Source organism: Lontra canadensis, unplaced genomic scaffold (genome assembly GCF_010015895.1).
Source record: "Lontra canadensis isolate GAN:19392208 unplaced genomic scaffold, GSC_riverotter_1.0 scaffold9, whole genome shotgun sequence".
Lineage (NCBI taxonomy): Eukaryota > Metazoa > Chordata > Mammalia > Carnivora > Mustelidae > Lontra > Lontra canadensis.
In genome coordinates this window covers 21,677,758-21,691,030 of record NW_022631003.1, presented here as the reverse complement: position 1 = coordinate 21,691,030, position 13,273 = coordinate 21,677,758, and the positions used below count along the sequence as shown (strand labels likewise).

Here is a 13,273-nt window from a genome sequence, read left to right as displayed (position 1 = left end):
CCAGCATTAATTAAAAACAATTTTAATATTTCCTGGCACTTCTCAATCTTTTACAATCTCAAACAAGCATATTCATAACCAAAGCATCTTATTTGTCTTTTCCCATGTCTCACTTTCCATGTCTCACATCTTACAGCAGCCTCAAAGCTTTTCTCTCTACAACTTCATCTCTACCCAAAACCTTCCCCATCCAGCAAACCAAATCTATAAGGCTTTTCTCATTTCTCTCCTTACACTTTTTTCTACCTCCATTTTTTTCTCTGTCTCTTTTTTCCAAGGAATCAATCTCAACCCTTTCTTATTAATACAAAGCCCCCATCAAGTTAGTCGGATCCTCTTCATAAACACCCGTGATGGGAGTTACCACAAAAATATCTTTGAGACAGGGAGTGGTATGGGGAAAAAAGAAAAAGAAGGGCTTGGAGTTTTCACACACATTATTAATTTTTATAAATTATGTAAAAATGGTATTTGTCATAGGAGAACCCATAAATAAATGGAAAACAGTGGAAGGGGAAGATGAGTGGTGAAAGTGAGGCAGTTTCCAACAGAAAGTGTTAGCCTTGCAAAAGGCAAGATGATAAGGAAACATGCTTAAAAGTTTAGGAAAGGGGCACATGCGTGGCTCCGTCATTTAAGCGTCTGCCTTCAGCTCAGGTCATGATCCCCATGTCATCTGACTTCCTGCTCAGCAGGGAATCTGCTTCTCTCTCTGCCTCTGCCTGTCACTCCCCTACCCTGCTACTGCTGTCTCTGCCTCTCTCTATATATATCTCAAATAAAGAAAATATTTTTAAATAAACAAATAAAACTTTAGGAAAGCCAGTGGAAGCAGTGATGAAAACAACTTGTGAAGAAAGGTGGAGCTTACGTTGGAAAGAGAAGTGTAAGATTTTCATGCTTGGATTCAGAGAGTATAAGAATAAACAACGGTAATGTCAGACGGCAGACACAGCATAGCTGCCATTTGAACCTGGGAGTGGAGGAGGCATACAGAATCTGGCCAGAAAAGACCAAGCTAATGTACATCTCAAAGCGCATATTTGTAGCTGGAAAAGAGAGACTTCTCTAATTCCGGAGATGGGCGGGGCGGGGGGGTGGGGTGGGTGGAGTATCCTACTCATTTTAGGGATGAGACACTGAAACCAAACTTGCTTCATCTCCTATAAATTGGGGGTTAGTAACTGAGTTGAGTGGATACAAAATGCTACATGAACAAGCCACAGTTATCCTTTTTTTCCCAAAACAAGCGATGTAGTAAATGTTGTAAGGGCAGTGTAGTAAACTGTCTTTTGCAAATATAATGATTTGGATGATTTATCTTGGAAAAAGGGCACTGAAGCCAATCCCGAGACCAAGTTTGTAATTTAAAGAGAGAGACAACCACCAATCTTGTGACTAGAAATCACAATGGATGAATTTATGAGGGTTGAACATATGTTGTCTTCTCTTTGAGGTCCTCCTTAAGGTTTTATCACAAAGAATCTACCTCTTAATGTGAAAAAATCTGGGGGGAAATGCTGAATTTTATTGGTCCTTCACAACTCGTGATTCCTGTAGAGTACAAGGATTCCAACCTATTTCCTTTAACAGGGAATCCTTTAGTATTTATAAAAGCTCTTCAGAAGGTGGAGGCTGGGAGGGAAAGTGCATCCCCAAAAAACAAAAAGAATGAGGCATGTAGCTTCCCCTGGTTGTCCAGTACTGCTCTTTGAAATAAATTATTGAAAACTATACCGACCACTCCCATGCCAACCCTTTTGCTGTTCCAGCCAAGTGACAGGTCCTGTAGCTCCAGCTCACCTACAATCTGCTTCTCTGAGACTCAAATCTATCTTCCAACAGAACTCTTGGGTAACAGATAGCCGAGACACATCTTAATAGAAAAGGTTTTCTGATTGTCCAAGAAGAAAAAAAAAACTCTGTCTACAACATAACCAGAGGCACCATATTACAATCCTCCTCCTGCAAGAAAAGACATAGCATTTCTGCCACTGAAGGTATAATGGCATAATGGAAGCATATGTTTGTGAAAATCTATGTTGGAAGACACATGACAGCTAAAGCACAAAATGAATATAGTAAGTTGCTATTATTTACCTCCTTAGGGACGTGTCTTGTTTGTCTCTAGATCTCCCACAGCACCTAGCACAGTTCCTTGCCTCTCATGTGTCACTTGCTAAGAGCATATTGGATTAGATCATTATCAGGACAATGTCTTCAGAAAATGAGAGGTGGGCACCCTCTTGTCTTTGCTGCCCTTTAGATGAGTGGTATCCAGCCTAAGAGAGCCGTGAGGCACAGGATTGGACTCAAGACACAAAACTGGATGGACAAGTTACGATGGAGCCAGTTGAGGAAACACAACTCACGGCATCACTGGGCATCTCTGCCCTGCTGAGCACTAACAAAAATGCAAAAGTTGTCTATCACCAGGCACATGTGCGATTGGTCTAGGATTGATAGTTCAACCCTACTGGGAAAATAAGTTTACATTAGAACCAGTTTATGAAGGAAAGTCCTTTGCTCTCAGAACCTTTCATCCATCCATCAGGGGAGCCAGCAGAACACTACAGCTCTGTCTGCACCCCAGACATGCAGTCAGGGCCAGGAGAGTGGATCGGAGAAGGAATTAGAAAGGCAAACACGTGTTTGTGGCAACTCCCTTCTCCGTGGACCTTTGCCCAGGTCTGGCCCCAAAATCAGGGCGGCCACAATGTCCGTAGCAAGGCAGCGTCCTGCTGTAGCACAGTCTGGCCAAGGACTGAGGGAAAACTGCCCACCCAGAGCAGATAATATCTGGAAGGAATGAGGATTTGGGAAAAGTCCCAGTGCTAGTTTAGGGCCAACCAGTCTCCACCTTCTCTGGCCCCCTCCCACTGGTTCCTCCCCTTTCAGCTGCTCTAGTTCTTATAAAAACTCCACAGCCTTTCACTAACAGCCTGCAGAAGCTCTCTTCTGTCTACTGCTGCACAAGCCAGTGAGACCAACCCACGGGACACAGAGAGACCATGAAGAGCCTACTCCTTCTCTCCATCCTGGCTGCCTTGGCCGTGGCAGCTCTGTGCTATGGTGAGAAAACTTTCTTCTGCCACTTTTCTGGTTTTTCTTTTCTGCCTCTGATTTCAATTTATTTTATTTTTCCCCTTCCCTCTTCCTCTTCTTCCCCCTTTCTCTAATAGAATCTTAAAGTACCATCAATCTAACATTTCCTAAGCCCTATGGACACTGATTTGTCCCATCAAATCTTCTTTACATCTGAAATTTCCAGACTTAACAAGCATGTCCTGTCTATGGTAAGTCACTATACACCTAGAAATTTTGCTGTTTCAGAAAGATATCAAATTCCCAGCCGCCAAGCTCTCATTTTTAGGGATGTTTATTTATACTTTGATAACAGTTGGTTAAACGTATTAGTTAAATCACTCACCTTTAAGAAAACCAGTTATCGCATGAAATGTTAAGTTTAGCCTTATGCAGGGATAGAACAATCTCATGAACTTCCTACATTTGTTCAGTGAATTAATTTAAAAACGGAGTTCTACATTTAAAGAATCTCAGAGAAAAATGGGTGTATAACTCCAATTGTCAAAAGATAAATTCCATCTGGTTTCTCTATGCTGCTAACTATACCTGTGTCTGTTCCAAAACTTATGAAAGAGAATCTGAAGTAAGATTATTTTCAATCCATCTTATGCTTCAATTTCTGGATATTTAGATGTCCTTGAACCTCAATTATATTAACAACCACTTGTACTTTTCTTCTGACTCTTGAAATTATTCACATGGTTTCTGTATCAGAGGACTTGATCTCTTCATCTCCTCTTTGGTTTTTCAAATAAAATCACTTGCTTACAAATATAAACCCCTTATTGCCAAATTTACTTACTGGGCACAGAAAAGTGGTAGAAAGAAGAAAACTTCTGCTTTGGCATCAGCTCAGCTTTTCCTCTGAACTGGCTTCAGCCCAGTGGGAGATGTCACCTGGAACCAGTGGTTTCTGTGACTGCCAAGTTCACACAGGTTCTTAAGAGGCTTTCAGAACCTCTTAGAAACCTATCTTGGTAGATCCTGGTTGACCATATCCCCCACACTGCCTGGAGGACCTGGGCTATTTTCTGGACCCCTTTGTCCTTCTCAACCCTGCTCTTGGACAGGTTCCAAATGAATCAGAGAAGAAGCCTCTCTGGAAATCTGTGTGTAGCACATAAATCAGCTTATTTCACTAGCCAGAAGACCTCACAGCCCTTGGGAACTTATAGCCAAGACTGTAACCGCTGGCTCCTTCCTCTTCAGAAAAAACTGAAGTGTAGAGATCTCTACACCAAGGACAGAGCTAGAGAAACAACTCCTCAATCCTAAATGCCTGAAATTTGTAATAATCACACTGCTTACTATATTCTTCACATCTTTTTGACTCTTTTCTCTCCTTCCGTCCTTCAATTTAGACCATTGTCATGTGTGATAAATAATAATCAATGGAAACTTTTTTTAAATTCCAGAATCTCATGAAAGCATGGAATCCTATGAAATTAGTAAGTGAACATTTGACTTCCTTATTTAAATCTCATATTTTAATGAATCTCTCTTCCTATTCTTTTTTTTTAAAGATTTTATTTATTTGACAGACAGAGATCACAAGTAGGCAGAGAGGCAGGCAGAGAGAGAGGGGGAAGCGGGCTCCCTGCTGTGAGCAGAGAGCCCGATGCGGGGCTGGATCCCAGGACCCTGGGATCATGACCTGAGCTGAAGGCAGAGGCTTTAACCCACTGAGCCACCCAGGCGCCCCTCTTCCTATTCTTAAGTAGACAAAATGATAATATATGGAGGTCATATAGGGAAGGGAAAGAGGGCCTCTTTTGGAAAACTAAATTTAAGAATCTAACAACTATAAAAATCACCAGATGCACAATGGTTTAGGCTTGAAATAGTGTGATATGGCCTTGAAACTGCATTCAGCAGAGTTGAAAGCATTTGGAAATTTTAAGCTGGCACCACATCAGCCACACGGATGGAAAACAAGGAGTAATGACAAATGGTGAAGTATGGCGAAGTATGGAATTAGAGGCCTAGTCAGCTGAGAAACCACAGTTGTCAGCACTATGTTGAATGCCATTGAGTATCGAGACTTACAAAGACTGAGTACAGGAAGAAGGAATATATCACCCTCGTTTCCAGTTTGTTCATTATTTTCATAATATTTACACTGCCCATTTCTAGTGATCTAAAATTATGCTTCAGGACAGAGAGAATTTCTCCTCACAGGAATTAAAAACACTCTGACTAGGAATACCAAATTGAGAAAGGCAAAGCAATTGCCCAAAGGTGAAATAAACAAATAAAAATAACTGTGGCCTATGTAACAAACCTCTAAAAAAATATACTGATTTCTTTTGATTAGGTAGTTTATAAAATCTGCTTTACCTTTCCCTCTGAGTTTCATAAGATAGCTAGTTACATGAAATGTATGAGTTCATGAGTTTTCAAATGTATTTATGTCAGGGAATATTCATGGAAATATCTCCAACTACTGCTTCTCTGAAACTGAAATTATTTCTTTTTTCTTTGAAGATCCCTTCATTAACAGGAGAAATGCTAATACTTTTATGTCCCAGCAACAGAGATGGAGAGCTAAAGCCCAAGAGAGGTGAGTAACAAAACTTGATGAGAGGAGGTAATTTTACCCAATGTAGCCACCCTGATCTGAATGGAATGAGAAACATTCCATTTTTTTAATCATGTGTATCATTTCTAATTGTATCCCCAAATCAAAGAATTAAAAACAGTGTATAGAAAATAACGGAATTTCAAGAAGACTAATTTGTGAAAGACCCAGAAAGCTGAGAGAGGGAGAAGGGAAAAGGAGGACAGAAAGAAAATTTCTGTTTTCACTTAAAAACAAAACAAAACAAAACAAAACAAAAACTCTGTTCCACCTTTCCCCCTATTAAGTATCTCTAATATTGGGGGAATGAATGGGATCTCTCTCCTATATTTTCTTATTCTTTCTTCCCCCTCTTTAACCTTTCTTCCCCCCTCCCCACTCTATGCTTCTCATTTTGGGCCTCTTTATCCCCCACCACCAACATTCTAGGATCAGAGAACGCACCAAGCCTGCCTATGAGATCAATCGGGAAGCGTGTGATGACTTCAAGCTTTGCGAACGCTTTGCCCTGGTTTATGGATACGACGCTGCCTACAATCACTATTTCCGGCGGCGCCGAGGAAGCAAATGAGATTAGAAAAAGTCTCTTTCTTTCCAGAGCCTGGTGTCTGGTTTTGTATTCCTTTGCAGTAGCATCATCGAACTACATAAACACATAAGAATTGCTTACTTCTTAAATGTTCTTGTCTGGCTGCTGCTCTCCTTCCTGATCCCAGGCTGATACACAGTGTAAGTGCAATGTTGTGAAAGGTCAAGAGGGAGTTAAGATGTGTGATTATTATGTAATAAACTGTTGGTTGGATACTTTCATTTTGTGAGTCTGATTTCTTCTGGAAAAAAAAGTGCTAAGATATTTAAACCATGATCCATCTAACCCAGAATAGGAAATTCTGTTAATCATATTCTAGTGCTCATTAAAAACATATCTACATAGCAAGAATGAAACTTAGAAGACATTCAGCCATAATTTGTCTAGACTCTACCTTGGGATCGGTGAATGCCTCCTGTTATATGTTTTCTAGGGTTTTCAAACCTCATAGGTGATTAATCATATGATTTTCCTGCTCCCAAACTTTAAATGGCCCTAATTCCCTCGTGTGGATTCCAAGCTTTATCCTGGCTCATCACTCTCATCATAATGTCTTGAGAGTTATCATTTCCTAAGATGTCACAGTTTTAACTCACTTGGGCCAAGAATATGTCACTTTCACAATCACCAGAGATTTTTTAAACAATTCAGTCCTGGAATTTGGGAACCAGACAAAATGCTATCATTCCCTCAAGCTTGGTTTGCCAATGAAGAAATGAGGCTCCAGAGTCTCCTGCTTGGTAGTTCAAGACAGAGCCCAGGACTTCTCAATCCCACTTTAGACTTTGCTCTTCCTGCCATGAGAACCCATCCATGTCCAACTTTTACATCCATTCCTTTTGGTAGGCCCACTGCCTCCATCTCCTTAGTGGATAATCTTTCTAATCCTTCAAAATTCAACTCAAAACTCAAGTACTTTATGAAATCAGTAATGATTAAATCCACCCACCTCCTATCACACTACTCAAACCAGTGTCTAATCCTTCAACAATGTATGTAGAGTCAAGTACAATAATATTATTCAATTCATATTTTGATTAAAGTTTCTTTTTATGCATATCTCCTTGGCTAACATTAAGGGAAGAAACTGAAATTTCTTTTCTCCTCTATAGGCTTAGTAATATGTTCTGTTCACAAGGGTTTTCAATGAAAGATGAATAAAAACAGATTGACTAGTCATGCAAGGGAGTGATCACCCAATTTTGAAACTGTTACATTCATACAATAATGTGTGTTATATAATTTAAACCATCATCATAATAATATGATGATGAGCATTTTAGCATTTTCTAAGCTATTTTGCATGTGATAATTCATTGGGTCTTACAACAACCTAGAAGATGGGTAATATTTATTAGATGGTAAATTGAGATTCAGAGAAGTAACTTCCTAAAGACATTGTAGTAAATGCAGTGGTGTGTTACTCAGTCTGAGATATTATTCCCCTGACCACCAGATACATTGGCAGCTGATGGTTCCCAGCTGAGAACTTGAGCGCAATTCTCTACAGATCTCTAGAGTTCTCCCTTGTGTGCATTTCTCTCCTCTCTGGTACTCTTCTTTGTGATCACCAGCCACCTCTCTGGACTCCCAGCTCTGTCTCCTCAGTTTAGGAAAGCCAAGAGGCTCTGCTGAGTTCTACTGTTTGTTCTATGGCTGAAAACTTTCCAAGAAGCTGGGGCAATTATCAAACTCATCCTCATTTACATCAGTGTTGAGAATTACAGAAGAAGGCAAAAATAGAGGGTAAGGGGAACAAAAATTGAAAACAAATGGTAAGATGATAGATTTAAACCTACCACAGAAATCTCATTATATGTAAATGGCTTAAATAGCCCAGTTATTTTCTTGCTTTTACATACGTTAAGATCTTATTGGATGTTTTTGCTTTTGCTTTAAACAGTCAGTTATTTTTTAAAATGTTTAGATAATACAAAAAAAGAAATCTCATGTATTTACTCATGTAGTTTCCATTTTCACAGCTCCTCCTTCTTCTGTATGCATCCAGATTTCCACCTAGTCTCATTTTCCTTCTGCCCGAAGGACTTCCTTTAACATTATTTGTAATTCTGGTCTGCTGGATTCTTTCAATTTTGAAATTTTGCCTTCATATTTGAAATATGTCTTCACTCCATAGCAAATCCTATGTTGCCAGGCTTTTTTAATTATTTTAAGATGTTCCACTGTCTATGGTTTTCATTGTTCCTGCTATAAATCTGTTGTCATTCTTACCTTTATTCTTTTGTATCTTATACTGTGTCTTCTATGTCTTGCAGCTTCTGAGGTTTTTCTCTTTACCATTGGTTTTAGCCAAAGTGATTATGATGTACCTTTGTGTGGTTTTCCTCATTTTTCTTGTCCATGAGGTTTATTGAGCTTCTTGGATTGCATTAAATTTAGAAAAGATCATTATTTCTTATCATTATTCATTATATTTTATTCATTATCATTATTTCTTCAAATATTTTCCTTCCTTCACTCCTTTGTCTCCTTTGGAGACTGCACCTAAGTGCATTTTAAGTTGTTCCACAAAAGAAAATAGTTTATTTTAATGTGTCTACAAGTTTGTCAACTTCAATAACATCTAATTTACTGTTAATCCTATCCAGTCCATTTTTCATTTCAGACATTACAGTTTTCACCTATAGAAGTTTGATTTGGGTGTTTTTATATTTTCTATGTCTCAACTTTTTTAACATCTTTGATACAGTCAGGATAACTTTTTTAATGTCATTGTTTGCTAATTCCAATATCTGTCTCACTTTCACATTGGTTTTGATTGGTTGATTATTCTACTTGTTATGGATCTTAATTTCCTAGTTCTTTGAATTCCTGCTAATCTTTTATTTGTCACCAGATATTGTGAATTTTACTGTTTTTGTATTCTTGAGCTTTGTTCTGGGACAGTTAAATCACCTGGGAAAAGTTTCATTGTTTTACATCTTGCTTTTAAAATGAGACCAACTCAGTAGTTAGTCTAGGACAAGTTGCTTCCCCTACACTGAAGAAAGACCCTCTGAGTACTGTACCCAATGTCCCATGAATAGGTGGTAGGAAGAGACAATAATCCCAGCGCTGAGTTAGCCAGCCACTGTTCCCTTTATTCCTCTTGGATGATTATTTTCTTATATTTATGTGCCAATCAATCCTCTGCTACATATCCAGATATCCAGAGATCCCTCTCTCAGTAACTCTTTCCTCTCCAGTATTTTGCCATGTAAATTATAACCACCATAGTCTCCTAGGACTTTCAACTCATCTCAAAACAAAATGTCCACCATGTTTCACTTTGGTTCCCTCCTCCCTGAGAAAGGCCTGGAAACTCTCTTAAGGCAATAAACTGAGGCAATCACAAGACTCACTTTGTTTCTAATCTCTTAGGGATCACCATCATCTTTCATTGATTGATGTCCAGTGTCTTGAAAATCATTGTTTCATATGTATTGTCATCTGTTTTCTTTAGTTATTTCTAAAGAAAGGGTAAATCCCATTTGAGACTCCATATCAGACAAGACTATTCTGAATGGCCATCTTAGCCTCAGAGTTTCCTCCTAGAATTGGCTAAGGCATTTATTGGAATTGTATGACACCTCAAATGTTCACTCTGCCTAGGCCTATATTCCTCACACCCTCACATGTTGTACTCAAGAGTACTTCCCTATAAACCATTTGCACACAAATATCCAGCTCTTAGAGTCTGTTTCCCAGGAACCAGATCTGTGACCATCATTCAGTTGGTAAATAGGGGGACAGGGGTCTTCTTGCTCCAAACCTCTTGTTTTATCAATTGCACAGTACTGGAGTTATAGCTTTTGACCTGACAAGGAGTTCAGCAAAAACCTCATTCAATCCCCTCATTTCATGTTGAGTAGCTTAGATTAAATGTTCCAAGGACAGGTGATTTTATTCTCCTGAGAAATTCACTTGTACTGACCTCATAAAATCTAATTCCTTAAGCCAGTTTTTAGAAAGTATTATGTACAAATGGTCCATATATTAGTACCAACCTTTACTGTATGCAGTCACACTTTCCAATCTAATGAGGCTAGTTTTCATGTAGTTTCAGGTCAGTCAAAATTTTATCTATCCACCTTCTCTGTTCTGTTTCTTTCTTTGATATACTTTGGTGTTTCAGAGCTAAGACACATGAAGTGATGGGTCACAGGCCTTATTTTCTTCCCTTTTCATGATCTTGGTAAGGCCTTTCATGAAATAGTACATCCTGGGAACCAAAGAGTGCTTAAACACAGTCAGAATGCTCTTCTCCCACCCCATAAAATCCATCTTCTGTTTTAGCAAATGTTTGAGAATAAGGAGTTTGGAACTCCTAGCTTCACCACTTAGAACTGTGAAATTCTTGGGCAAGTTAATCTCAGTTTCCCTATTTGTAAAATAAGATTATTCTAGTACTCACCTTAACCTTGCTGTAAATGTTAAATAAATGAAATATAGGTGATGTACACAAAACACTGGCATAACATAAGTGCTTAATAAGTGTTAGCTATTTCTACTGTTGCTTTCTATTGTATTATTACTATTACTGTAATGTACTCATTCTGGATATTAAGAAATGGCAGGATGATTTTTCTTTGGGGATACTTTGAAAGCAGCCAGCAGAACTTATGGCCAAAAACTGTTGATAGCACAGGCCAGTTTGTACTTATTCCATTCTTCATCAGTTCTCCCCTATGCCATATCTACCTGTGCTGATGAAACACGTAGTTTCAGAATCCTTGGCCAGGGAAGTTCATTTTCATTTAAGGAAAATTCATTATCTTAGCTTTTGTTTCCACCTGGGTTTAGAATTCATGCAACTGTATTTTTATGCAGTCATAAAAGTATCCATATTAGAATGGAGTTAAAGTTATATACTTAAATACTAGTGATAGTGGTATATTTGAGCACTATTTCAATCCCTACACTTACCTTTTCAATAAAGATAATCTGCAAGTAATCTGTTGTTCTATATCTGAGTTCATGAGTACCTTGATTAACCATCATTTGTAGCCTTTCCTTCACTTCCTCAATTCTAACACTCTAGCCCAGTTCCTTGCCATAATACAAAATTCTAATGAGAGAAATTTCTATACTGAACTTATTTAGATTTGGAACCCTGAAACTGTGCCTAGATTGACTCTGTTTTTTTTTATTCATTTCTATTTCATCCTAGATGGCCTTTCTCTGGAGCCCAGACCTTACTATCTCTCTGACTATTGCTAGGCATATCTTCTGCCATGCCTCCTCCTTCAGTAAGAATCCCTAGCAACTGATGTTAATTCAGAACAGAATATATTAATCCACTCAATTTTCTTTGCAAGAATGGGACATCTTTATCCATGAGGTGTTATCCACCCTAAACTACCAAGCATCATACAATGGCATGTCCCCAGTAGGAAGACTACATGGGTCTGAGAATTAAGATAAAGAAGCAGGAGTGGCTCTATTTATCATATTGTGTAACCCACAAGAAGGGTTTATACTTTCCCTCCTTACAATTCTAGTATCTGTGGGTTGGAAATTCTGATTCATATAGAGAGAACAATTTTACCACAGTACATTTTAAAAGTCCCATTTAAGCTCTAGATGCTATCACATCAGTCTCTTCATGCTAAGAGAACAATTAGCAAGTAACAGAGTCATCTTTTCTAAAGGGGATAATTGAACATGTTTATCTGGAGAAGATAGGGTTTCTGAATCTAAGAAGAAAAATATATGAGATATCTAGGTAATCCATTGGAATAACTCCTGGCATTTCTCTGCCCAATTGTGAGAGTAAGTGGGCAAATAATACGTGAGCCATGGTCTGGGAAGAGCATGGTGACCACCTCACAACTCTCAGGAATGGGAATCTCTTTCACTTAGTAAATTATACACCTAGACCACCTGATGTGTTAACTAAGAGTAAGGTAATCAGCAATGGGTAGTTGAAGAGGGAAACAGTCTTAGTAGTGACTTTATTACCAGCTGCAGCAGCACAGGCTGCAGTTTGTCTGGCTAACCTTTGTAAAATTCTAACTTGCTCCAGGGGTGAATTAGATTTCAAACATGAGACTATACCAAAGGAGAAACAATAGAACTGAGAAAAAGGAGATCACTGTCACACTAAAACTGGGAAACACAGTTCTATTAAACAACCACAGCATCCGGGAAAAGGTAACTAGATTGTAATTTTTTTTCCTGGAAAAGAGTCCGACCAGAATCCTGGAGAAGCTATTTCTGGACCATATTGTATGAAAGTGGAAGGAACAGTGCAAGTGGGAATTGTAATTGATTTTATGGTGTTTTGCTCAGTTCCCTTCAGGACTGAGGCACTCATTCCCTCACATGCCAGCAATTGATGGCTTTGAGTGAGCTGAGTCCATCTCCCAAAACTGCCCTTAGATAAAGAGAGCAGCTTGTTCCAATTCATAAAACAGCCCCCATCTCTAAACTTGTCAATGCTAAGCCCTTTTCCCTGACACTGGCATCTTTCAACCATGTGATTCCTTCTTTCTTATCTTTCCTTCCCCCTTACAAGCTCAAAGCCAGAATGTATTTGGCTTAATTGCTCAGTTTATGACATATGTATACACACACAAATACAGCAGAGGTAGGATATGGAAATCTCTTGGTGAACTCTAAATTCATCCTGAAATGGAAATTGGTCCCAGGTTTTTTTGGATTTAAAAATGTAAACCCCCTCCTTCAAGTTATTTTTAAGTAAGTTGATGCCAGAGACTACATAATGAGACTCATCTGTTAATTTCTTTACAGAAATGAACTGGGTGACCCGTTGGGGGTTTTTTCCATCTCTCATTTCTTTGAACTCAGGTATTGAAGACTAACCCACAAACAAGAAACCCAGAAACATAAGTCATCTGGGGTTGTTAAAACATGAGGTTAAGCTCTGAAAAATACTGTTCAAGAAATGTGCTCTTTTCTCAGTTAATACAGGACATTTTTATGGTGCTTGCCTAGAAACACTCTGACTCCTTTACTTTGGATAAAACAATACACAAAATTTGTCTCTACCCATTCAT

At 38.7% G+C, this 13,273-nt stretch overlaps 1 protein-coding gene across 1 annotated transcript; it reads left to right on the top strand.

Moving 5' to 3' along the window:
- Nucleotides 1-2,921: 2,921 nt before the first annotated feature.
- MGP (matrix Gla protein) lies at nucleotides 2,922-6,475 on the top strand. The gene is made up of 4 exons (XM_032855061.1): nucleotides 2,922-3,072; nucleotides 4,503-4,535; nucleotides 5,572-5,647; nucleotides 6,095-6,475. Exons 1-4 carry the CDS (start codon nucleotides 3,012-3,014, stop codon nucleotides 6,234-6,236), a joined length of 312 nt encoding a protein of 103 aa, XP_032710952.1. The 5' UTR covers nucleotides 2,922-3,011; the 3' UTR covers nucleotides 6,237-6,475.
- The last annotated feature ends 6,798 nt before the right edge of the window (nucleotides 6,476-13,273 follow it).